We start from the raw sequence: 27504 nt of genomic DNA, 5'->3' as shown, positions 1-27504 counted from the left end.
TGACCAAAGATAGGAAGGTTATCAACGGACCTTCAGCATCTTTCAAACCTTTTCCATTTTCCATTTATAAAACACAAGCCGGTACAAAATTGTTGAATCTGTGTCAAATCAAACCTTATTTATTTAGCCAATTTCCTATTAAGAGACACGAATCTCGTAATCTATTCGCTGTCAATTATATGTTTTGGGGGCAACAGGCCAATATTCGGCCAATTTGTTTTCAGTCAAATCAGAATAGAGTTGTGATACGACGTCTACAATTGGATTGTTTCACAAGCAGCCATTTTACAAGCAATTTTGGGCGTTTTAAAAAGTGAAATCATTGTCTGACGATATAAGATTGATTTCAAGATTGTTCTTCAGACAATGTGTTTCTTCTGAATGTGATTGGTCATTACTGCTCTGACTACAAACGGGAAACTACCACTACCAAATGACTGTGTTACATATAGAAGCAGACATTGTTCATAATGGCGAGATTAGGCTGTCGGAAACTGTCTTAAGGAATATGACAAGAAGACATTCTCTGCAAAGCTTATACAAGACTAATTTATTCAAACCAAAGACTTCTGCGGTTTGTCTCAGTTAAGTCTTTTTTAATATGCTTAGCCAGTGTTTCAAGGACCAAAAAACTTCCATACTATCAGCTCCTATACTGTAATTCCTGAGGCAGTCAAACCTGCATTTGGAATGATACTGTATCTAACAATACCAAAAGCATGCACTGGGAGCAAGACATGATAAGGAGCCCTTTCAGAATCTGTATTCATAGGCAAATTATTTATGACCGTGACACGAGACAGGAAACCCAGACAGGAAAATGTCAAACAGATGGTCGGAGAGTAGGTGCTTATTCAATTGGCTGCACACAGGTTTTCAGCGATCTTGCTCGGGAAAGCAGATTAGCGACAGGGCCTGGAGTTGCTGATAACAGATGCATCTAGGGGATTTTTTCTAAAACCAGCAGTTTAATTAAAGCAGTTACACCATCGCTTGGGAAAATACCTGAGCAGAAGGAGTTTAGTCAACTTTGCTACGAATCTAAAAACACCGATAGAGGCATGAAAGAGAAGGACACTTAAGCTGCATCTTAAAGTCTTATAGAGACTGTGGCAGGAAAGTCCATCATACGGTACCTCCAGTGTTTCAACAATACCAAAGCTTGTGTGTATAGTAGAGATATTTAATCGTTATGTTCTTATATCAAGCTTGAATTTATATACACAATCCAGTGGAGATCATTTAGAGATTGGGTGACTTTGCCTACAGTACAGTGTCAAGTGTAGACTTTCAATGTTTTCAGTTGATGGCCTCCTATTATATTTCTCTGCATAGTAGAAAACATCTGAGATGAACTCAACAGAACCCCAAATTATCAATAGCAGCTGAAGCTACCAAAGAACATGCATAAAAATCCGCCTAATCATTTTGGAATTTCTTCCAGAAAGTGTGGGAAACAGGAGCTTTTCTGTTAATGACAGGAATGTTTGCTAAAGCCTTTGTCCAATCAGGAAAATACAGGAGCAAGAGTGTAATGAATTAAGTGGATACTGCTCTAATGAAAGCTGTTAGAAATTGGCTTACCTGGCCAACAAATACATCACAGTAGAAACCTAGTGGTACTTAAGCACCACATTTGTTAAATAACTACATGTTGTGGTTTAGAGTCATGTAAGCGACTCGCCCTGCTCTGTGACATCCATTGATCTAGGGAAGGTTACTGACTTGTGTATAACATGACACACTTTTAAAGAGTAAGTTGGATAAGTCAAAATGTAATACATCTATTTTCATTTTAGCCCAAAGTGGTTTGTTGGCTTAGAATCAGTAGTCTACTTTTCTTCTACAGATAAAAACGATGACCCTTGGTGTAAAAAGCACCGGCCATTTGGAGTAGTAATGTGGAAAGTTGGACATAACTGAGGTTTCAGGGCTTAGTGAAATGTAGGAAGTCATGCAGGGCTGTGCAGTAACATTAAAACCATTACTGTTACATTTTCAAACAGAGACAATGCTGGTGGGAAACTTACCAGGGACCCTTTTAGCCTGGCAGGTGGGAATTAGCTACCTAACATTGGCATATTTACAGAAATAGTGATAAATGTGTGTTAGCCTTTATGAAAATAAATGACAATGCATGGCCACATTTCATCCAATTAGTCTGGTACCTCTCCGAGGGGCGTTATCAACAGTGTGAAAATCAAGTACTATTCTAACTATATAGCACCAGATCGTAACAGAAATAAATGAAAGCCAAATGTCATTATGGGAATGATTAGATTGTTATTTTTGCAGAGATGCAGTGTGAAAGTGTAGCTTTTGCAAACAAAATAAATTGTTTAATACTGCTATCAATAGAAATGTACACATCAGCTTGGTTGAAAATGTCATCCTTCAAACACGCCACATAACATACAAACTTTTCTAATTAACTCTTTCAATCTGAACTTGCTTGAAATCTCTCCAAATAGGAGGAGAACAACTCAAACATGACCTTTTGAGTTTATCTGCGAAAAATAATAGCTCGGTTTTTTTTGTTTGATAAATATTGTTTAGGCAAGGCAAGTTTATTTATATAGCACCTTTCAACACAAGGCAATTCAAGGTGCTTTACAAAAATGAAAGACATTCAGACAAAGGCATTTAAAAACAGTAAATAAAAAGAAAATATATTAAAAGAAACAATACATGAATAAAAAGTTACAGTGCAGTTTCAGATAGAAATAGTTCACACAGAAGTTCCACTTTACTGATGCCTTTCTTTAAGGTTTCTCCGAACATGAGCTGTGTACGCTTGTATGGCACATACGTCCCGAGCAGCATACACAGAGAAAGCAGCCAGGACAAAGTCCCCAGACTCTGATTCCCTGGGGTTACCAGCCCCAAATGTTCATTAACCAAAAACGAAACACAACCGCTCAGTTTCAATTAAAAGCAGCGGCAAAAAGAAAAGTCTTCAGCCTGGATTTAAAAGTGGTAAGAGTTGCAGCGGACCTGCAGGTTTCTGGGAGTTTGTTCCAGATATTTGGGGCATAATAACTGAACAAAAGACATTTAAAAACAGTCATTAAAAAGCCAAGATCAAAAATAATAAACATCAAAAGAAAAAAAATACATGAATAAAAAGTTACAGTGCAGTTTAAGATATGAATAGTTCACACAGAAGTTCCACTTTACTGATGCCTTTCTTTAAGGTCCCTCCAAACATGAGCTGTGTACGCTTGTATGGCACATACGTCCCGAGAAGCATACACAGAGAAAGCAGCCAGGACAAAGTCCCCAGACACAGATCAAGTCTTCAGCCTGGATTTAAAAGTAGTAAGAGTTACTCTACAGTCCAATTATTACACAGCTTAGTCAAATACTTAATTCTTATTGTTCAATTTGGACATTCCAGAGGTTTTGACCGACTGACAGACCGTTGTGAAGGAGGTTCAAGGGACTATGTGCAATCATATCAATCCGCAGGAAGAAGTCCGGTCAATTCGACGTCAGATGTGGACAACAAATATTTGTCTTCTCCGTCAGAAACACCATGGAATACCTGTTATATTTATGGGGAGCACGATACGTTGGATTCATGATGGCTAATCTCTCCCCGTAAAGAAAAGAAAAAGAGCGCAAGAGAAGGAAAGAGGCTGAAAGACAGAGCGATGGACGTCAGAGAAATCTACAGAAGAAGACAGGAAGTCAACAATAACGGGAAAACAGTATGGGCTCTGTCAGTGTTTAAAGTCTGGTTAATGAAAATGTGAAAAGACTTGGACAGTTACAGAAAACCCAGATCCGTCACTTCTGGTTACGTTGCTATCGTAAACAACTTGGACTATTGTTTTGTCTTGGTGGAAGCAATACGATGATTTTTTAAATCAATGCAAAAATGGTTTGATTAGTATTCTGAATCAGTCAATAGTTTATTTAGTAAGTTGCCAAACAAGAGCCCTCTCAAAAGTTAATCCTGCCATGTTCACGACTTTTGTAGTGGTGTTTAGTTCTAGACTAAAGTGTGTGCTTCAAAGTGTTGAGAGGTTGAGTTTCCTGGAGTATTTTATACTTTCTCAGTCTGTTGGAGCTGTACTTAGGTTCAAAGCGTTCAGTCAGTGAAGGGGTACTCTGAGCGCTCCTGCTATCTCTATTCATATATACAGAACAAGAACCAAAAGGTTGGGTGAAGTGGAACGTAAATTGTAGGGGGTGGTGTTGAGTCATCATCCTCTCAGCCAGTGGAGATGCATCTCTCATCACTTTCAAACAGTTGTTCCAATCAAAGCAGTATGTGACTGTTGTGTAATGGAAGCTTCGAATGAAGAACCAAGCGAATCTTGTCCAAACTGAACGTGTTTACTTTATATTAATTTAACAGTTTCCAACAAGAATGGTGGAAGACGGAGAAAATGCACTCAACATACTCTTATTCATTTCCAAATCCTAACAGGAAGGTGTAAGAGCAGGACACATACTAGCAGTTCAAAATAAAAGCATTTCCTGTGACGTTTTTACCCGTAACTTCTCTCAAGAAGCAAATAAACAAATGTGTTTACTGCCCTAAAGGTGACCTATCATGCAAAATGCACCTTTGTACGTCTTTTATACATGAACATGTTTCCCCGGTGTGTCAGGGAACTCACCAAGTGTCAGAAAACACAAACCTCTCTATTTCCGTCCATACCCAAATCTCTTAAAAAGGGGCTGCAACGGATCTGATACAGACTGATCCAGATTTGAACACTTCTATGACGTCACAGAAGTGGCGCTATGGCTATTGGGCCAACTCCACCAATCAGGAGGAGACAGCCACGGACATTGCCGTTGGAAAGCGCTGGAGACGCTGTAGTACATATGCCAGGCCTGTAGATGGTGCTGTTCTCACAGAATCAGCCCATGATGCAAAGACAGTGTTAAATTGAGCGAAATGAGGAATGGCAAAATTGCATGATCTGTTTGGTATTTTGAAAAATGAAAAGTATAAATATGCCTTATATAGGTATGGTCCTACACTATATTATTCAAATATAGCATGATAGGTCCACTTTAAATAAAAGAAGTTACACCAGTGACTGAGGAAATGCTTTACATGCCACCTGTCCTCTACTTGTTTTCAGTGACATGAATGTGTATTTGTCATCTTCTAACACGTCCAGTATGTTAAATTACACTTCTCTAAAATCAAAAGGCAATGATTAAATATGATTTGTTTGCCACTACGCATGGAGAGCCCTTTGGGGCTGATCTATCCTGCTGGGACCGGAGTATTATCCAGGCGCTCGGCTCCACAGGAGAGGATTTTATCAGCTCAGACTGCAGTTTTAATTCTTTTTATTTACCATATCCTTTCTTTGTTGGATCCTTTGTTGAAGATAAATGCATACAGTTTTTTATAGAAATATATGACTAACAAAGCTTTTGCTCTGACAAGGACCAAACTTTTTGATAAAACGCAACACAATAAAACATATTGGCTGTTGCTCATTAGTTAGAGATCAGAATTAGGGTTAGCATACATCCTAGAGCAGGGGTGTCAAACTAAATGTAATCGCGGGCCACATCAGCATTATGGCTGCACTCAAAGGGCCGGTTGTAACTTATATATAAATATATATATAAAATAATGTATTATATTACATTATTGCCTCTGCATTGGATTATTATCGGATAGGGTAATAACTTCAAAATTAAATACGTCTGAAAGCAGAAGTCTGGGGCAAATAATTGCAAGTCTCTTCAGTGAGAATGTCACAAAATGATTTAAAAAGAAAAGCTGGTAAAGAAAGTCAAAAACAGAAGTGACATTTAAAAAAAGTAACATTTAAAAAAAAGAGTCAAATTCTGGGAAAAAAGTCTAATTTGAGATGCATTGTGGGACATGTCGTTTATGCTCAACGTGCTTCTATAAAGTAGCATGTAACCGTATAATATAGAAATATTTATTCATTGGGATAAACCCCTTGAGATGCACCATCTCGTTTTCAAGAGGGTCCCGACAATAGCAAAAACTTACAGACATACATAAACAAAAAGACTAAATGCAAAACATGACACACAAGACAAACCACATAGAGTCTGTTAAGTACAATTCAAGCAATGCATACAATCATTACAATTTGAGACAGTCGAGCAAATCAGTTTCATCAATATCAGTTTCATTAATAACAAGTGCAGACCAGTTGAAAGTGAGATGATGATGCATGTTTAAACATACCCAATGATGCAAGAGATCTAATAGCAGCAGGTAAAGTATTCCAGTCTGTTGGGGCTTTGAAAATGAACGCTCTTCTGCCAATAAATTTTTTTGCAGAGGGGACACAGAAATAAATCTGAACAGAATGTCTAACTTGATGATTTGGTGAGTAGGGTAAAAAATACTGCTTTAAATAAGGGGGATAGTTATGATAAATGCATTTAAATATCAGCTGAAGCCAATGCGTGTGACTTCTTACATTTAAAGAAGGCCATTTAAGTTGGTTATACATTGTGCAGTGATGTGTACGAAAAGGACAACCAAGAACAAATCTGCATAGTCTATTGTAGGCTATGTTGAGTGGAGCAAGATCTGATGTATGTGCATTTTGGTAGACAACATCACAATAGTTCATAATCAGAAGAATAAGTTGAGAAGCAATTCTCTTTCGGACACTGAGCGTAGAACAATTGCGAGAGCAGTGTAAAACACAGATTCCGTAATTGTCTTTTTGTATTACATGCTTTATATGTAGTTTAAATGAAAGTTCAGAGTCTAGCCTTACACCAAGATATTTAAAGCTATCAACTTTATGCAGAGAAGTTCCATCCTTACATGTTATTACTACATTAGGTTTGGATTTGAGCTTCTGCCTGGTACCAAAGACCATGGTATAAGATTTTGTTTTGTTAAGCAGTAGTTTATTGTGTGATAGCCAGTCCTGTAAGATATTAAAATCTGATTGAAGAGAGATCTGAATTTGTGAAAAATCAGATGTGGATGTATATATGACAGTGTCATCAGCATAAAGGTGAGTACAACACTTAATGAGACAAGAAGATAAATCATTTATGTAAATAGAAAACAGAAGTGTGCCCAGAGTTGATCCTTGGGGTACACCCTTATAATAAATTATAATATTCTTTGCAAACTCTTGTGGGGCCACAGAAAATGAAGTCACGGCCGGGATTTGGCCCCCGGGCCTTGAGTTTGACACCCCTTTCGTAGAGACAATGATTAACACTGTAAAGCGGAGGAATCAGTAGTGTTTGCTATATCATTTTCAATAAATAAATCAATTGTACGTGGTTCTAAAAAGAAATCACATCTTTGTTTCCAAAACTACTGCTCTCTGATGAAATATATTTTTGGCGAAGTACTGTGTTCTGGCAGACCATACAGACAGTACATTATGAATGAGCTGTGCTCTCCAGTTTCACCGTCTCACTCTCTCAGGAGGTTCTGGATATCCTCGTCTGGGACATCAGGTAGAACTACAGAAGGAAGCTATTTCAAGATTTCTTTCAGGGGACCATAGATAATAAAGTTTTTATTCCAACTATTTATTTTGAAACTCAGGAACAGCAGGTATTCTTTTCATGTGCTAGCCAACAAGCCATCATTTCACGTTTTAAATGCAAGTCTTTTGCCGTTTTTACTGACGAGCCACTTGAACTAATCCAATGAAGTCGTTGGTACGCCAACTTACTTAAACACCTTTATGTCAGGGAGAGTCTCTTCAATTTATCTTTCTATAGAATAACCTTCATGAACAACACCACTGACCCCTTTGTTAGCAGTATGAAGATATAACAATAAAGTCACTGCAGTCTACATATATACTTTCCAATAGCCCAGCACAGCGAGGGGGTCATGCTTATGGTTTTATTTATCTGTTGGATGGGAGAATAGTAGCAGCTTAAAACGTGATGACAAGTCACTTTTAACAACCCTGTTTCCAATGTGGCAATCAGTTATTGTGTGTATAACTGTCAGTGCCCCCTTTAAACCATTCCGTTCTAGGCAACTAGGAAACTGCAGGGAGAACATTTGAAAATAATTGGCAAATTGTTTACTTATACACTCCACACCTTGAGATTGTCTTCTTTGTATCAGCACACATATATGCCCTCAGTCTAATTGCAACTGCATTGGCCAAGTTCTCACTCTAAGATTTAAATAAATGAAGCCCTACATGAGACATATCTGGAAAAACACATGGGAGCCTGTCTGAGGTAACAATCCAGAGCAGTGTTGGGGCTAAACTAATTTCCTCCTTCTTTCCCAACCTTTAAAAAAACAGAAACTACTATTCATGTCCCTAATGAAACCAAGTCAATTTACCACAGTTCAAATATACAACTGTGACTTTAATAACGTACCAACTGCACTATTTTTACCTATCCAAGTACTTTTGTTGACCAAAACCAATTCGACTCGTCAACCATGTGTTCAAAACTGTATCTGTAACCTGTAGAATTCTCTGTAAAGCTAATACGTTTTCCTCAAAAGCTTATGAAGAATGTTATGGGGACGTCATATTAGAGGAGCCCTTCTGGGTATCAATGAAAAGTAAACTTTGTTGTTTAGTCAAATCAAGTTTTGGTTGTTCAGTTAGCAAAACTTGTGTTTTTTATGTTTGATTCAATGTCAAACTCTTTGTATAAACACTCAATGTTTGAATATTTCTGAAACTAAATACGTTAACTTAACATTAAATTAGTCACTTTCAACAAATTGATTCCGCATATGTTCATTCAGAATATATTACTTGATAACTTGACTAAAATTGGCAACTTAATTGCTGAAAAAAATGCACCAGGTGGCACTGTTTAATGATCCATTGAAACATTATTGGTGAGGCAATTTAAGCTTAAATTAGATAGATAAAAATGTGTAAAAAAAAAAACAATCAACTTTTTTTTAGAGAAGTTTGTTATTACGGAAATTAGAATTAATATCTACCCACAAGACAAGCCTTTCATTATGTCGGATGAAGCTGGTCCACCCAGTTGCAAGAACTGTGTTAAATAGTGTTTTCATTTTGCATCATGAATATTCATGCAAACATTTGTCTCACCTCAGCTAAACTGCTCCGTCTAGCGCCAAAAAACTGGCATTGTCGTGTGTCAAACCCGTTTTATAACAATATGTAGCAAACACTTGCAATGACCTCGAAGCTTCTCAGCGTAGTTCGAGCCACCTGGGCATACCCTACCTTGGAAAGTATCTAGGGTTTTAGCAGAGAATGTTATTTTTATCTAGGTTTTCCACAGCCAAATCCCCCAGGGGAGTGTAAGTTGTACAGGATAGTGATGTATGATGTTCACACTTTCTTTTATTTATTTATTTTTCTGAATAGAGCTCTCAGGCAGCTCTTGGTATCGAGGTGTTTTGGAGACTGGAACGGCTGCCAACAGACTTCTTCATCCCCTAGATTAGCTCACTGCCGCTTCACCACGTGCAGTATTTCAATGTCAGAACATTTCCACGTTGTCGCCACCGGCGGTTCTATTCTAATGAACACCGGCTTATTGTACTGTCAGTCATTCTGGGATTTTTGTCTACTCGTTGGAGTTTTCCTTATGGCACTATTGTTTCAACTTTTATTTTACATACCTCATATGCAATGATCTTCTCGCTGCTGGACCCGGGGGCAATGGGCTCCCAGTACACCTCGATCTCAGACGCTGACACAGCACGGGCCCATACTCTGGATGGCGCCTCCGAGGGCTCTAAAAACATGAATTATGCATGTGTGCAATTAAGAGTGCAGTCACTGTGATCAACTTCTGTTTGCAGCATGTGCAGGTTAGTTCTCTCACCTTCTTCTGCGGATAAAACGGTCAGGATCCGGCTGAACGGCCCCTCTCCCATGCTGTTGTAGACTCCCACCTTCACTTCAAACTGGGACAGAGGAGCGATGCTTTCGTTTCTGTATATATATCTGGATGCATCAGGCGACACCAGCACTGTCTGGATCCAGGTGCTGCTGCCTAGTGGGCGGAAAGCCACAACGTAGCCAAAGTCCTCTCCGCTCTGCTGTTCCTCTGAAACCGGCTGAGAGAAGACAGGAAAGTTACGCCTTTGACCCACACAACTGTGAGCAGAAATTGAATTAGGGGAGTTGTAAAAGAAAGTCAAAGAATAGTGTTTTATGTCTAACAAACTATGGAAAAAATGCACCTACCCAGCAACTTTTTACTTTTAGAAACACATCAAAAACATTGTAAAGTTGTCACCTCATTCTGGATTTACTCGTATGAAATTTGCACTAGCTCTGTGTCCTTACTCTGATTTACACAACAGGGGGGAGTCAGCAGGCAGGCAGCAAATCAGAAGAGCTCTGCCTTTAATTAAAAGCCATTCCACTGAAGCCAGGCCAATGCAGGAACACAGTGACTCTGCCAAAAGTCCTTTCTCCTCTAAAGATTTAAAGAATGCTCTGTCACAATGAATGCCCACTCAGAAATGTTAATAATCCTCTTACCTCCCACATGATGACAAGTTCTCCTCGAGCTCCTCCGCCACCACTCACATTAACTGGTGCAACCTTGGGAACTAAGCAAAAAAAAAAAAACATAATCATCCCCTCGTTTGGGTTGTTAAGTCTCAGGCAGGTGCTGCAGAGCTTTGAATAACAGTTCTGGTTTACAAAAAAACTTGTTTATCCCACGGCGGAGGAATTGGGTCTTTATTGACAGTTGCATTACCGCCCATGTAAGGTGACGCTAATAGCCGAGGCGCCGTATGTCAGCGCCATGTGTGAGACACGGCAGGAAACTTGTTCCCTTGTGATTCAACCGGCGGGATATAATTACTCAGCTAACCAGCTCGAAAATAGACGCTTTCATGTGGACGCCTCATGTGCGGATAGTTCACACATTTCTGTCGATTAACTAAGCGTATGGGCAGACAAACACAAAGTAGTGTTGATATTAAAAAGTGGACCGCAATTTCATGAAAACGAACAACACAGTTGAACAACACATGGAGCACTAAAGGAAACGGTTGAATCACGTTTTCCAAGGAGGACTGATTGTTATAAATAGGGACAACAAACTGAGAGGGTACCTGCTGCTTTGGTTCGGGTCTGTTTTGAAGGCGTGCTGGGTTCTCCAACTCCAACACTGTTGATTGCAACCACCCTGAATTCATAATCCACCCAGGGGTTCAAATCTCTCACTGTTGCACGCATCATCTGTCCAGGCACAGAATCAGGAACTAGGATTAAAGAATTTAAAGTTTAGATGGTTTGTTTCACTGAGGCACATTTCACATTTTGTTTCCAACAAATAGAAAACATTTCACCCAAACTAAAGTACATCACAAATGAAATGGATACATTTGATTATATATTCCAATAGAGTGGTGCAGCGATGATGTATTTGTGAATGCCATAACCAGAAGTTAGCATAGCAAGGGTTCCCTCAATAAAAAGAAATTGGGTTTCCTCATTGGATTTCGATATATTTAATATAAGTTTTGTGGCCAACACACTTTATTTTATACTTTCTATACCACGTTTTGTTCAGCAGCATAATCTTCACATTTTACCAAATGTGTTCTAAAGCGTAAACGCAATCGGCAGATCTAAAAAGCTAACGTTAGGCTCTAAACAAACTACATCGAAGTGGCATGGCCGCGCGTCACACCCACTATAAGTAGTCTCATTCAGCCACTTGTTAGCAACCATCGTTTAGATTACACTTCGGACTCAACTTCGGACATTCACCGGTGGAGTATTTGCTTATGTATTTTATGTCGTAGAACAAAACGGCCAAATCTTTTCAGGAGGTCTTGTTAACCACACATCATGTTTCACCAAAATCATTTAAAAAAAACCTTTGACTTCGAGACGAGGGAAGCTGAAGCGGTAAAATGCTAAGTCTTTTCCGCGTTTTAGGGCTCATTACTGCACAGCTCTATTACAAGAAGCATGGTCATTTTACTTTCATTTGTAGTCTGGTAAATATGGAGCATTAGCAATAGAACAAATGACAGGAAATACATTATTATAAAGGCAATAATACTTCCTATTCCATTATCACCAGAGAATACAGATATATTTTGTTCTAATACTTAGTTCATCTCCTGTATCCTCCTGTGTTTTTAAAGAACCTTTCATAATCACACTTACAACAATCTAAGTTGAAAAGCCTCTGACATACTGTACTCAATAGAAAAATGAATATCATTAATTTCACAAAGGTAGGATTTTGTATACGGTTATATAGTGCATTAGTTGATTTTAATTACTTCATTGTGTCTTTAATGTAATCCAGTCTGTTACCTAACTGTCAGCTGCTGTGTTATTTCTTTGCTTTCCAGCCATCGTTGGTCCTAACGGCTGTGATTGGGAATGATGCTTTTTGTCGTTTTATTTTGAAACACGTAATTGGTATAGCAGGCACATATACTGTACAGTGGCTGTTTCAACAAAAGCTTGACAGATGACAGCTACAGTATATCTGTATTGATATCTGATAGAAGAATAGAAAGTGGGAAACTTAAATAAAGACATTATTTTTGATGAATTGCAGTGTCTTCATAACATACATTTCAATTTTATTTTCAAATGTGCTCAAATCATTGTCAAATATATATTTTTTAAACGTTCAAATTTGAAAATAAGGGGGGACTTCAGGTGTTTACACACAAATATCAGTTTACTTGTAACACAGATTGCTCCTCTAACTGTAAAAGCAGGTGTTAATTGGCCTCTTTAGTGGTGAATGCAACTTTCTGAGAAAATGATATCAGAAATCTGAGGTTTTAAACAGAAAGTATGTGTTACATAGATGGGTTTTGGAGTCTTGAGGCATTTGCATTTACTGTTCAAACAATAGAAGTTATGCGTCTGCGTACACATTTAATAAAAGCTGGTAAATTAATATTATTGGATATCTTTTTGAACCCCTAACCCAAACCCCAATATCAGTATCTCCATAACCCTAACTCTAAATGCAATATGATGAAATACAGAGCCTAAAGCGGGCCACTTTAACACTGATCATTTGTGTTTGTCTATACCAAGCAGTAAGTATTTGTCTTATGTATCAAATTAAAAATAATTAGCTGTTACCTGTTCTCACTGTCTGCCAGCCTATGGAGAAGGGGGTCCTGGCCTGCACCATGTACCTGGTGACAGGACTGTGGTTGTCAGGTCCCGAGCCCCAGGACAGCTGCACAGTGGTATCGGTGATGTCCGTCACCACCAGGCTCTCCGGGGCACCAGGGGGTCCTGCAACATCAAGAAACATCCAGAAACATCCAGAAACATCAAGCAACATCAAGAAACATCCAGAAACATCCAGAAACATCCAGAAACATCCAGAAACATCCAGAAACATTCAGAAATATCCAGAAACATCAAGAAACAGCCAGAAATACCCAGAAACATCAAGAAACATCCAGAAACATTCAGAAATATCCAGAAACATCCAGAAATATCCGGAAACAAGGACAGACACCTGCGTCAGTTGCATAGCAGCTGAATCAAATGAAATCACTTCAGGGTGGCACGGCAGACTCAAGGGTGATTCATAACTCCGATAACAGCCTCCATTCAGGGCTAGTGAATATATAATGGATTCTATTGAGAGTATTAGTCAAATCAATATGCTGATTAGTGCAGTTCACTGAAGTTAGAACATCTACTGTTCGAGTGTTCTTATTTTAGAGGGTTGAGAAAGGTGATGGTACACTAAGAGGTTTTTTTCCTGTATTTGTGTCTTGTCAGTTATACCAACACTAAGCACCTTAAGGGAATCTATTTACTCCAATGGGAGAAGTGAACTTAAGCAAAGATTTGTACTGATTATGCTGCCCCATTGTGCCAAATTGAATATTACACATAGCATATATCAGTATGCAGGTATGAACCGAAGAGATGGAGGGGAGGTTGATTTAGATTTATGTAGAAAATGAAATATAAGTAATGTCCCCCCCGTCTCATCATGTGCAACATAAGATCATTGGCTAATGAGAATGGACAAGCAGAGTTAGCTAGGAGTCAAACAAACAAGCTAACAGTGTTAGCTAAGAGTCACAGAGAACATCTTGACCGCTTGATTGAAGGTTGCTTTGGATTAAAGTGTCAGCTATAAAGCATGTGATGTAATTATTCAGATGGACAGACCACAAGAAAAATTTAGTTTGTGTTAGACACGAGATTTGGCAATTCAGAGATAGCCAAGGAGCACAATCACGTTAACTTGTATTTTTTAATGCTAACCATGTTGTTATTTTGCAACCATATAATGTTGGCTAAAAAAATATATGCATTAGACTGTACCAAGACAGATGAGTATATTATCTAATACCAGTGGCATAGCTCGCAAATGGTCATCTTTTGTTATAGAGCCTATTTGGCGAGTGATTTGTCAATTACACATGCACAGTTGGTTATTCTCCACAACTCAAAGAAACCACAGGTGCACACTTCATGACCGACTTTATGATTAGAGTGCTTTGCAACATGTGAAAATGAACCTCGTAATTTTGAACGAGTTGCACTGTTTCCCCATGCTATATTCCTCTTGGACAATTTGGCACATTGTTGTTCAAAAAGGTTTGCACAAATGTCCTTATTGGAAATTAAAAAATGTTAGAAAATACATGCAGAGAACAGCAGGGTCTCAGCATGAGCTTCAACCATTTTTAAAAAGGAACATCTTACTCATTCTTACTTTGAGTTAAACTGAATTCTAATTCAAGCTGAAAATATTTCACTCTAACAGCAGTCTTTATAGAGCCATGGTTGACAAAACAAACCAACCAAGAGTAGAGAATTAAACTTTGAATGTTATTCAACAATAACACAAGAGGTAATTAATGACCAGGGGTTTAGCCAGGATTTTCAATTGGGGTCTTATTAGAATTAGGGAAAGCAGCAACATGAGACCAAACAAACAGAAGGGACTTTGGTAACTGACATGAGATTTCCTGCTAAGCCCACAAATCTGCAGAAGTAGCTCTGAGCCCTCAGCGGGACTACCTGCTGCTGGAAGGAGATCACTGGGTATCAACAATGCTTGGTTGTAGATTATGCACACAGTAACATACAATTCGTACATAAAAGCTGCACAGTCTGACTTTGGCTGCCAACTCCTGATGTCATGCTTTGCCTTTCTGACACACAGACACACTACAAAAACTTGAAATCTTGCCAAGTACATTTGTCTAATATCTAGTCAGAATGTGTCTTTGCACTTGCTATAAGACAAAATAACTTCAGAAGTAACAATGCAGTGAGATATAGGCTCTTGTTTTTAGACAATGCATCATCTTGTTAAGTCAAAAATCTTATTTTGAGTTGTATCTCAGGTGAAACTTATATTTATTAAAAAATCACCAACTAACATCAGAAAACAGAACACTTCTGAGCGTTTGCGGCTTATATTGTAACACAGAATTTCCTGATTCTGGTCAAATATAGTTCAAAATGAGTTCTCCTGGCTAATTACAGGATCTGATTTATCTAAATATCCCATCTTGTTTCAATAAATCTTACCAAGCTAATTTTCACTTTTTCTACTTATTTCAAGTGAAAACAGCTTGTTTTCATAATTTTTTCAACTTGTTTTTGGAGCAGCATTTTTTCCAGTGTAACAGTATTATTTTGCTCTCCATTTGGTAACCAATTTCAATCGTGGATTGACTGGCTGTGATTTGTGTTTACAGTAAGAAGGATCAGGCCAAATGTGTGACTGGATGAGTGAGAACATAAGCAGACATCACCACTCCCCTCCAATTTATATTCCATGACCTGTTCTGGAGCACTCTGTAGAGCACGGCGCCTCGTGAATGAAAACAGCAGTTGTCCTTGTTTATATGGAGGATGTCTTGGCACTCACAACCTCCCTCTTTCATGACTATCAACATATAATGTTTTATCCATCAAAGTCCTACCTGAACATCAGCAGGAGAGGACTCTTTAAAGTAGAGACACTACATACTGATATGAACCTGAACATCAGCAGGAGAGGACTCTTTAAAGTAGAGACACTACATACTGATATACACCTGAACATCAGCAGGAGAGGACTCTTTAAAGTAGAGACACTACATACTGATATACACCTGAACATCAGCAGGAGAGGACTCTTTAAAGTAGATACAATACATACTGATATACACCTGAACATCAGCAGGAGAGGACTCTTTAAAGTAGAGACACTACATACTGATATGAACCTGAACATCAGCAGGAGAGGACTCTTTAAAGTAGAGACACTACATACTGATATACACCTGAACATCAGCAGGAGAGGACTCTTTAAAGTAGAGACACTACATACTGATATACACCTGAACATCAGCAGGAGAGGACTCTTTAAAGTAGAGACACTACATACTGATATGAACCTGAACATCAGCAGGAGAGGACTCTTTAAAGGCACTACATACTAATATACACCTGAACATCAGCAGAAGAGGACTCTTTAAAGTAGAGACACTACATACTGATATACACCTGAACATCAGCAGGAGAGGACTCTTTAAAGTAGAGACACTACTGATATACACCTGAACATCAGCAGGAGAGGACTCTTTAAAGTAGAGACACTACATACTGATATACACCTGAACATCAGCAGGAGAGGACTCTTTAAAGTAGATACAATACATACTGATATACACCTGAACATCAGCAGGAGAGGACTCTTTAAAGTAGAGACACTACATACTGATATGAACCTGAACATCAGCAGGAGAGGACTCTTTAAAGTAGAGACACTACATACTGATATACACCTGAACATCAGCAGGAGAGGACTCTTTAAAGTAGAGACACTACATACTGATATACACCTGAACATCAGCAGGAGAGGACTCTTTAAAGTAGAGACACTACATACTGATATGAACCTGAACATCAGCAGGAGAGGACTCTTTAAAGGCACTACATACTAATATACACCTGAACATCAGCAGAAGAGGACTCTTTAAAGTAGAGACACTACATACTGATATACACCTGAACATCAGCAGGAGAGGACTCTTTAAAGACACTACATACTGATACAGTATACACCTGAACATCAGCAGGAGAGGACTCTTTAAAGACACTACATACTGATATACACCTGAACATCAGCAGGAGATGACTCTTTAAAGTAGAGACACTACATACTGATATACACCTGAACATCAGCGTTATATATGTCGTCTTTAAACATTCTATTCTTAATGATCAATTTTAAAATAAAAATACAAATTGTATATTGGACATATTTTATGCTGAGTCGCCCTATCAGTAAACTAGGCTGCTTTATTTCTCCTTTTGATGAAAACATTGAGACAACTCAAGTCCTGCTGAGAAGATAATCATGACATCATGTTATCATAAACATGCAAGATGAAAACAATATTGCAAACTTCCATTTCCTAAAAAATATGCAAAGGAAATGTGATTTAAAGTGCATGTCCATCCATTGCTGATATTCAAACCGAACCTTGCAGATAAGACTTGAATAAAATATTGCATTTCTTTTTTTTTCACATGGATTTGAAGAAGGTCTGCTTATCGTTCCCATACCGATATGATCTGATGTCTCATCTGTGAAGTGGAGGGAAAGTTTCAGTTGAAGTTTTTCACATTTGAGATGAATCGATCCACCAAGTCTTGTATTTCAGCCTTACTTCGTAATATTTCACCTATTTTGAGCACTTTCACACTTCTTTATGCTCAAATTGCAATAGTGCATAAAAACAGTAACATCAGGCTGCCAACCACAGTGGATTGAGGGGAACACAGTACTAGGTACATTAGCATATTTTTGAGCATTATACCTATTGGGGACTGTCAACATAGAAAGAATATTGCATATCCAAAACGATGCTGTCAAGATATTTATATTTTTTTAAGTTAGAACTGATGCGTTAAACAGAATAATTCATTTCAAAATGTTCATGTTGTCAACCGGAAAGTGTGTTTAAGCAGTTTTTCTCCAAATCTCTGACATCTTGATGATACAGCTCTAACCTGGCAGCAGTGCCATATGTCTGTTAAAAAAAAAAACACACTCCACAAAAAAAGGAATATAAAACCTCCATCGTCCTGAAAAATGACAAGCACTGTGAGAAAGGAGGAAGAGGCATACCTCTGACAATTAAGTCTGCTGCTGCTGAGACAGTGTCAACTTCAGTGTGCACCATACACACGTACTTCCCAGAATGCTTTAGCTGAATGTTCCTCACCATCAGGTCACCTGCAAATCCCTAAAGGCAAAGAAAATATTCGTATTAGAGTCTGGCAGAGGAAGAAATACAGTCAGGAAAATCACACATACAAATCCTTGCTTAGTCATAAGCAGTAAATCCTCCACATAAGAATCTAGGAGGAATTCAACACCAGCAGAAAAAAAGATTATGTGACAGTCTGGCACAATTAATTCACCTTCTTACTGTAACGAAGGCGACATAAAAATGTTTCTTCTAAGGATCAGTTTTGTTTATTTTTACCCTTACAGCTCGGATAAATGGCTCTAGCCACAATTGTTTGTTTCTTTTTAGCAGTGCGTGTGCAGTGCACCCACACACAGCTGTTTTTATTTTTTCCCAGCAAAATGCAGTGATTCAGAAATCACTCCCTTTGTGTTCAAAGCAAAGGCAAGTTAAACAGCTGTTGTGATTATGTTCACGGTGGAAATGTCAGTGCTGTGCTGCGACTTCAGAGGGCCTGGTGTGCAGAATCACAGGAAGCATAAATCTTGTTATTACAAACATTTAGGCTCCTTTGTTCGGGGAAAAATTGATTGATTTACTCTTAGAGTGAAATCACCTCGGGGAAAGAGAAATGTCATCCCTGTTTGGCTGTTTGGTTTCCCCCTCAGACACAACATACAGTGACATCAGCTGACATCTGTGAACTAAGTGTAGCCAGTTTCTGTCACATGGGCTTAAAGGTAAAATCCGACCTTAAAAAACACATTCCCTCGGTGCGTTTATGTTGTCATTCATCCAGTTTGACCTATACTTACAAGTGGAGCTTGACATTGTGAGAAATACACATATTACTACGTTGCCAAGAAAAACATGAAACGATTGATAACATTCTGGAGCGAGTGCTAGCAGGCAGTTAGCCTAGCTTAGCATAAAAAAAGGAGGCAATTTGATAATGTTCCTGCAGCACCTGATAGCTCACTTTTTAAATTATGTTTCCATCTGTCCAATAAATGTTGAGCTACAGCCAACAGCAACTTATCTTGGAATAGCATACTTATTAAAGAAAACGTTGTACATGTACAGTATAGCTGTCCAACGTAAAGGTTACAATGGGTCAAACAGATGGATCTTTTTTAAAGTGATATAATAGTAATAATATGATAATATAAGTGAGCTTACATTAGGCTGGCAGGTGGATTTTGTCACTTCAGGACAGAGTCAAGCTAGCTGTTTTAAGATGCTTTAAGTATACACAACCACAGAGAAATGTGACGATCCAATTAAGCCGCTAACTGCCTTTTTGTTCTGATCAAGTAAAAAGTGTTAAAACCTGTGTTTTACACGAACTACAGAAAAAGCTAAGTTAGCCATTTCTGCCTGGTTTCAGTCTTTATCCAACTCCACTGGCTCCCTGTTCAATCCCGTATCAAATTCAAAAGCCTACTGCTCACTTACAAAGCCCTACATAACCTGCCCCCCCCCCCCTATCTGGCTGACCTTCTTCAGGAGTACACCCCCTCTCACCCCCTCTGCTCCTCCTCTGCTGGTCTGCTAACCGTCCCCACCCCACGCCTCGTCACCATGGGTGCTCGGGCTTTTAGCTACACTGCTCCCAGACTCTGGAACGCTCTCCCCCCGCACATCCGACAGTCAGACACAATCACCATATTCAAATCCCAATTAAAAACCCACCTGTTCAAATCTGCCTACTGACTGTAGTGCCCCCCATTATATGTTTCATTTGTGTCCACTTGATTGTCTCCTCCATGATTTCCTGTTTCTGTTTTTATCATGTTCTGTTGCCTATTAGTTTTTTCTTTTTTTTTAACACATCGTACGGTGTCCTTGGGTTTCATGAAAGGCGCCTAAAAATAAAATGTATTATTATTATTATGCTAGGCTAACTAGTGTTTGGCCCAAACCCAATACTTAAAGCAGAGGCATGAGAGAGGAATTAATCTTCTCAAGAAAGCAAGTCTCCAAAGCTATTCCTTCAAGATCTTTCCCGATGTCAGTAATCGTCAGTTTTGTTTAATTGAATAACTGGGTGAACTTATTACAGTTCCAGGTTTTGTTGAGGAAATAGATGATTTAGAAGAACACAGATTTTTTTTTAAATGAATAACATTATACTCTCATAGACAGGCACAAAAGCATAGTTCTCAAAACCTTCAATATCAGCTCTAGCTTGAACAAAACCCGATGTAGGTCAAATCGTTGGCGCTGATTTAATTGTTACAAAAATAGCACTGATATAATACATACCCCTCCTATCATCTCAAAGTGCTCCTGCCTGTTGAAATCTATTGCTTTCCCGTTGAAAAACCACTTGAAGATGGGACTCAGGGACGAGTCACTGGAGACCTCGCATGGCAGCACGAGGCTCTGTCCAACGCTGGCATCCAAACTCAAGGGTGGGACTATAATCTTTGTTGGATCTGCAGCATAGTGGAACATAAAAAGAATCATATTTGTAACTGTATCTCTATACAATCCATTAAATTGAAGAAGGTAATAAAGCTTAATTAGCCCAGATTAGCCAGACAGATTCTGCTCTATCGGTGTAATTAAGTGACCTTAAACAACTTCACTTAGCGAGCCAAACCCTCCCATAACTCAGTGATGAATAATTAAACACACTGCAATCACAATGTCGAGGAACCCCGCTTTATAACAATCATCATTTAAAAACCCAAATCTGAAAATGCGACAGCAGCTCTTTTTTAAATTAAATGTTAGTGACAAAATATTCCTCACTCCCAGCTACCAGACGGCGGTGGTTTGCCTCACTCAGCTACATGAACAATAACTCACAGCTGACAAAACCACGGATGACTTATACGTCTGTCAAACCCGCAGGAACATAAAACGGTTATATATTTCATTATCAATTTCATGCTTGAGTTAGAATTTATTTTCCCTTAACAAAAGTTTAAACCCTAGGCTTTAAAAAGGCACAGCAGTGAAAACCCGTGAATTTTTTTTTTTTTTTAAATACCTTTTACCACCAGCGTTCCTGTGCTGCTGGATGTTCCAAAGACGTTTTTGGCCAAGCATGTGTACCTGCCTCCGTCAGATTTGGAGATGTTGGTGATACGTAGAGTCCCATCCTCCGTGATAGCCTGTCTGAGGAGAGGGACAAAACTGAAACAGCCTGTCTTGAGTTTCCATTGGCATAATTAAAGGTGACCTATAATGCAAAAAGCACTTTTGTACGTCTTGTATACATGAATATGTGTCCCCGGTGTTCCAGGGAACTCACCAAGTGTCAGGAAACACAACCCTCTCTATTTTCCTCCATACCCAAATCTCTTAAAAAGGGTCTGCAACGGATCTGATACAGACTGATCCAGATTTGAACACTTCTATGACGTCACAGAAGTGGCGCTACGGCTATTGGGCCAACTCCACCAATCAGGAGGAGACAGCCACGGACATTGCCGTTCCAAAGCGCTGGAGACGCTGTAGTACATATGCCAGGCCTGTAGATGGTGCTGTTCTCACAGAATCAGCCCATGCAAAGACAGTGTTACATTGAGCGAAATGAGGAATGGCTAAAATGCATGATCTGTTTGGTATTTTGAAAAATAAAAAGTATAAATATGCCTTATATAGGTTTGGTCCTACACTATATTATTCAAATATAGCACGATAGGTCCACTTTAAGTAAATGTTTATTGTACAATGTAATGACTGTAGAATAGCCACCATTTAGAATGGTTCCCTATAAGCCTCGTGTTATCCCGCCGGTCACTATTGTTGCCGTCAACATGTTTACTCTTTCTGTTCCCAAATTGAAAAAAGTTAAGTTATTGCAAATGCATTTATCAATATTAGATACCTTAAAGATTATGTTCACCAAAAATCATTGTACTATCTTTACGTTAACATTCTTTACCAACCCTTTTTCTGGGAGCTTTGAGGCAGCCATTCTCTTGGTGCAACCAGGAAGTGAACGGCTCCAGCCATGTGACAATTTACACTAAACATGTGACACTGCACATATTTCATTGAGACCCTTTATTTATCCAATATTTTCTGGAAATACATTGATATATAATTCAGTAACATTTATAGAGCCTTATAAGTGAAAATATGTGTTACGGTCACTATTGTGATCAATAGAGAGGCGAAGTCCCGCCCATCTACTTCCGACCCATGGGACCTTATTTCGGAAAAATTATGTATTGAAGTCAATGGGGAGAGAAAACGTATCTTTCGATCCCGTTTGAATTGTGCCACGAATTACACATATGATGTTTGTCAATCTAAAAAATGTATTTCCATATCAAAAAAGTCGTAAAACTGTTGAAATATAAGACTATGAAAAATACGCAACTAGAACAGTGGCGAACCGTGTCTATCACAACTGGACCTTCTGTAGACACACACACCTTTGCCTCTCTATGGGATTAAATGGGTTAATTAACAATTAACAATTCCATCTGCCTTTGGGTCCCATCCTTCCTTTCACAATAAAAGCCTTCGACAGATTGGGCGACTTTGGCTTTGAGGTCGTCTTTAAATCAGAAGGTTTTGGGTTTGATCCCAAACAATGCAGTCAACATGTCAATGTATCCTTGGGCAAGATACTTTCTGTAAAGCGTTCTGAGGACTGGTTAAGACTGGACAAAGCGCTATATAAATACATACCATTGATCATTACAAACACACTGCATGACTCCCTATCAGAGAGCATTTTGCTAAGGGGCTTCTCAACAAAATAGCCTAGATTAGACGTAACAAAAAATGCCGTGCTGTTGCTTTGAGGAAACAAAAAGATGCATTTCAATAAATCTACTTGAAAACGCTGGGAGTTTCCCCTTTAATTTGAAATGAAAAGTGATAAAAAATATATGTATCTATCTAGCTCAATATAAAGAAACTACTTCATACATGTAATATGATGTATTTCTTTAAGCCGTTCAAACCTTTTATCTTATTTATTTCATTTCGAATGACGGCTTCAGAATCTATTCCAAAAGTATATTTTCACGCCTCAAAAGATAACAATTATGTTATGTGAAGCAGAACAGATGTGCTGTAGGGTCAGCATCAGTATTGACAGCACAATAGCTTAAATGCACATATTAATTGGATACACAACAGGCCAGGATAGGAAAAAGAAAGCAACATAAGAGAGGCAATTTTACCAGGCTCCTTACCTGCAGCGTTATTGCTCTACAACACGTGGAGATGCTATCAACATGCTGAAAGCCTTTTCTTAATAGTCATAACATGGAGACATACCGTATTATATCTGGCTCTAGCTAAAGGAATCATATGTGAGTGTGATGAGCGCTTGAAAGAGACGTGACGAAAGAAACAACGACACAAAGGAAGGTTAACCCTATAGTTGTCTGGTTGAAACAGATTGTGACTTCCTTTCATGAACTGCATTTCCCTTTGTTGTAACATTCGCTAGAGATATTGTGGCCATTTATGGTTGATTCAAAATACAGAAGCATCTTTTTTTTTTTCTATATCATGTTGTTTAAGCGGATGCCAGTTTGCAACTAAGTGCAGGATTTTCTTTTCTTACAGTCCCGACACCCTTCACCAATAAGTAGGGCAGCCTGTATGTAGCCTGAGAGGCCAAACTGAGGGCAAAAAAAACACTGGGATGTACTTGTCGCAGCATTAGCTATCGCTTATTAATCTCATGTATTTCAGTGGTCAGTCAAAATAAGTTTGTATCAACAACTCATATATTTTCTCATCTGAACTTTAGCATGACAATGAGACACTATTCAGAGAGACTTTCTTGAGAAATGTAATCTTAAAGACTAAAATTGAGGCAACAAAAATAGGATTTTGGTACCACTTTACAATAAGACTACCCTTATAAAGGATTCATAAAGGGTTTATAACTAGGTTATGAACTAGGTTGTAAACACTTTATTAATCATTAAGAACCATTTATAAACCAGTTCTAACAGTTTTAAAACATCAATACAGGCTCACTATTTGGCAAGATGACTAAGTCTTATATTGGCTACTTAGCGAGAATCAACTCAGTGAGCAACAGATACCAAGGATGCTAGCTGATGAAGGAGACGAAGTAAGCTAGGTAGCCAATATAAGGCTTAGCAGTACAGATAAATGTGGGCTCACTATTTGGCAAGCAACCGGTCACAGTTGCCCTGTTTATCTCATGTCTTATAAAAGCTTATTAATGATTTATAAAGTGTTCACAACCTAATTAATTAATGAATTACAAACTATCCGTAAACCCTTTATAAGGGTAGTCTTATTGTAAAGTGGTACCGGATTTGAATATTGTGTATACAGTATATATTTATAATACATAAAAGTTGATCCTAGAGCACTTATTGTTCATGCCATGGAAAGCATGTAAACATTTGCATTAATGAGGGAACTAATGCGCTCCTGTGTTGACCTTTGGCTTGAGTAAATCAAACAGAAATGTTGCGAGCAGCCGGCACAAAAATCTAACAATTCCACATTGGCTCTACATTGGAATAAATATGTATTCACTGGGGCCAATCCGAGACGCTGTGAGCATGTCTGACACAGGGTGCTTTGTGCTGATTTATTGACGAAAATATCAAACACTGAGGGATGGAGGCGCACTGAGAACATGACCTGAGGGGCAATGAGCTGCGGAACAAATAGAAACGTGAAGCACTATCTGCTTTGTCGACAAACTCTCGTAATGCGGTAAATTTGTATTCTTTGTCCATGTGCGCTGCCTCGGTAATGCCTGGGTAATTTTTTCTCCCTTTCCTCATGACTGATCCAAGGAGAAGTTGATAACTAATCAATCTCATTGGTCACATGTTGCGAAAGGTCACGTGGCTTACTTAGTCTATGGAAATATGGCTGTACATATTGATCTGAGCAAGAGCCCAAAAGAAAGCAGAAAGAGAATAACAGCAGCTAGCCTTTACCCCTTATCTTAGAAATAAGCAGCATGCATAGCCGGCATTCATATTGAAACTACAAATTAAGAGTTATCATATGCCACTGTTATAAATAAGTAAACTTACTGATAAGAATGTCATTATTTTGTATCTCTTTTATGCATTTGTTAGAGTTGGATCCTGAATACATAGATAATATTTGACAAATATACCACTCGACTAATATACAGTAGGTGCACTAGTATTCAAGTGTGATGATCGTAATTAACTAGGACAACATATGTTTTTTAATATCCAATTCAAGCAATAACTTAAGAAATTGTATTCCTATGCATGTATTCATTCACTCATGAACTGTATTAACCAAATATATGATTATTGTACACTTTGCTCTGAGCTAATACGTTTCATTTTACACATAGGGTACTTAAGTTGATGAATTCCTTTCAACCGTGAAAGACTTATCTAAAGTATTTCCACTCAAAAAAGAAATGTTGTGACCGTGTACAGGGCTGTTTAAGGTAAGACTGTTTCATTTAGAAACACAATTTAGATCGTCAGGTAAAATCCTCTAAAAATAATCTCAATTTTGAGACATTTGAAACTTTGACATGGGTTTCCAAAAGACTATCTTTGGTCGGGTCACTTAGTTCAACAAAGTATCGCTGTGTTTTAAGTTTGTAATACAACATACATTCCCCACAGGAGCATTTTGGGGTGAAGTGTCTTGCCCAGGGACACAACGACATGCTGACTGCAGTGGGGCTTGAACCTGTTTGAGCCCCCCTGATCCTAACACCAACGCGCTAGTCCACACGCCTCCCATACCTTTATGTGTATGGGTTCAGCCCAAAGAGTCTAATGCCTCCTTTCCACTGCCCGTTCATCTCAACTCATCTCGACTGACTCACTTTACGACTGACTATTAGTTTCTCCATTTTGTTTCCAGCTGCTGATAATATCCCCACAGACAAGATGTTCTGTGTTGACCGAGTGACAATTGTCTGAAGAGTTTTAACTCCACCTTTAATATTTTTTAATGAAAGTGGCTACAGTTTAAAGTTATGCCAAATACTTCAGTTTTTCAAACATATATTTCAAAGCTTTCTTCCAAGATGGAGGCTGCAAGTTAATCTCGCCCTATAACTAAATGTCACAAGGCTGATGACTTTTCACATAGTCTCATTGGTTCCGTATTGATATTTACAACCTTGTCTTAACTGTGTGTTAATAAACCATCTAACTCAGGGGTGTCAAACTCAATTCAATCGTGGGCCACATCAGCATTATGGCTGCACTCAAAGGGCCGGTTTTAACTTTAAGACCATATAAAAATACATAAATATATATAATAATGTATTATATTACATTATTGCCTCTGTATTGGATAACTTCATAATTAACTACGTCTGAAAGCAGAAGTCTGGGGCAAATAATTGCAAGTCTCTTTTGTGTGCATGTCACAAAATGATTTAAAAAGAAAAGCCAAATTACGGAAAACAATCAAAAAACAGAAGTGGTGTTTAAAGAAAAAGTCAAATTCTGAGAAAAAAAGTCTAATTTGAGATGCATTGTGGGACATGTAGTTTATGGGCAACGTGCTTCTGTAAATCATCATGTAACTGTATAATAAACATCTTATAGTCTTTGCAAGCTCTTGTGGGGCCACATAAAATGAAGTCACGGGCCAGATTTGGCCCCCGGACCTTGAGTTTGACACCCCTGACCTAACTGCTGATGATCCACATGGGTATTCTAGAAATCATATTACTTTGCATGTTCCCTTACATATGATTCCTTTCACAGGAAGCTGTTTTAATGTTAGTTTAAAATACCTGTTATTTAAACAACAATCTTCTTAGAGTAGCAAAAAAAAAATTGACAAAATGTTTCAAACAAGCAAGCTCAAGACGTGTGCATTCGGGTAAAAAGTAGAGATCTCAGACATCGGACTAATTTACCATTCCCAAAGTCTCCTGGCTGAGGAAGTTGTTATAACTTATTAAAGTTGCTGCCTGAATAAAACAAAGTAACAAGGCTCTCAGAGAAAATTGATGCTGTTAAAGTAATTATACGGCAGGAGCCTGACAATGCTTCACGATGGTTCTTTACATAAAAGGCTTTCATTGGAGCGTCTATGGTCTAGAAGGGAAACACCAGGATTCCTTTCAGGCCAAAAAGTACAAAAAAGCTCCCATTTGATTTCATTAGGCTGAATATTATCCACATTGGGGGTTGATATCAGCGTCTTGAGCGTCTACAAGAGGGTCGGATCTGCCTTCAGCCTCACAGTGCTGCAAGTGGATTCCTGCTGGTTCTGATTGTCACTGATTTTTGACATTGATTGTTGTTTTTGTGTTTCCAGCTAAAGGATATCAGAGCCAAGTTTTCTTGTTCAGTGCGTAGGGCAATGTCATCAGTCCTATTCGCTTTTTGGCAATGGATTTGGAGCTAAGCAGATATCTTCATATGAATGCCTATACAAAAAGG

General features: G+C 38.5%; 1 protein-coding gene across 2 annotated transcripts in view; it reads right to left on the bottom strand.

Moving 5' to 3' along the window:
* Positions 1–27504, bottom strand: part of cntn6 (contactin 6) — a 115641-nt gene that overhangs the window by 10248 nt on the left and 77889 nt on the right. For both annotated transcript variants that reach the window (XM_079683092.1, XM_079683093.1), the window contains 8 exons: positions 21129–21256; positions 20396–20568; positions 18067–18184; positions 13044–13202; positions 11033–11182; positions 10449–10519; positions 9784–10018; positions 9578–9693 (listed from right to left, as the gene is read on the bottom strand). In XM_079683092.1, the coding sequence (XP_079539218.1) occupies positions 9578–9693; positions 9784–10018; positions 10449–10519; positions 11033–11182; positions 13044–13202; positions 18067–18184; positions 20396–20568; positions 21129–21256 (1150 nt within the window). The remainder of the gene's footprint in view (positions 1–9577; positions 9694–9783; positions 10019–10448; positions 10520–11032; positions 11183–13043; positions 13203–18066; positions 18185–20395; positions 20569–21128; positions 21257–27504) is intronic.

This window comes from Notothenia rossii (genome assembly GCF_949606895.1).
Source record: "Notothenia rossii genome assembly, chromosome: 5".
NCBI classification, from domain to species: domain Eukaryota; kingdom Metazoa; phylum Chordata; class Actinopteri; order Perciformes; family Nototheniidae; genus Notothenia; species Notothenia rossii.
This window is presented reverse-complemented; position numbering and strand designations above follow the sequence as displayed.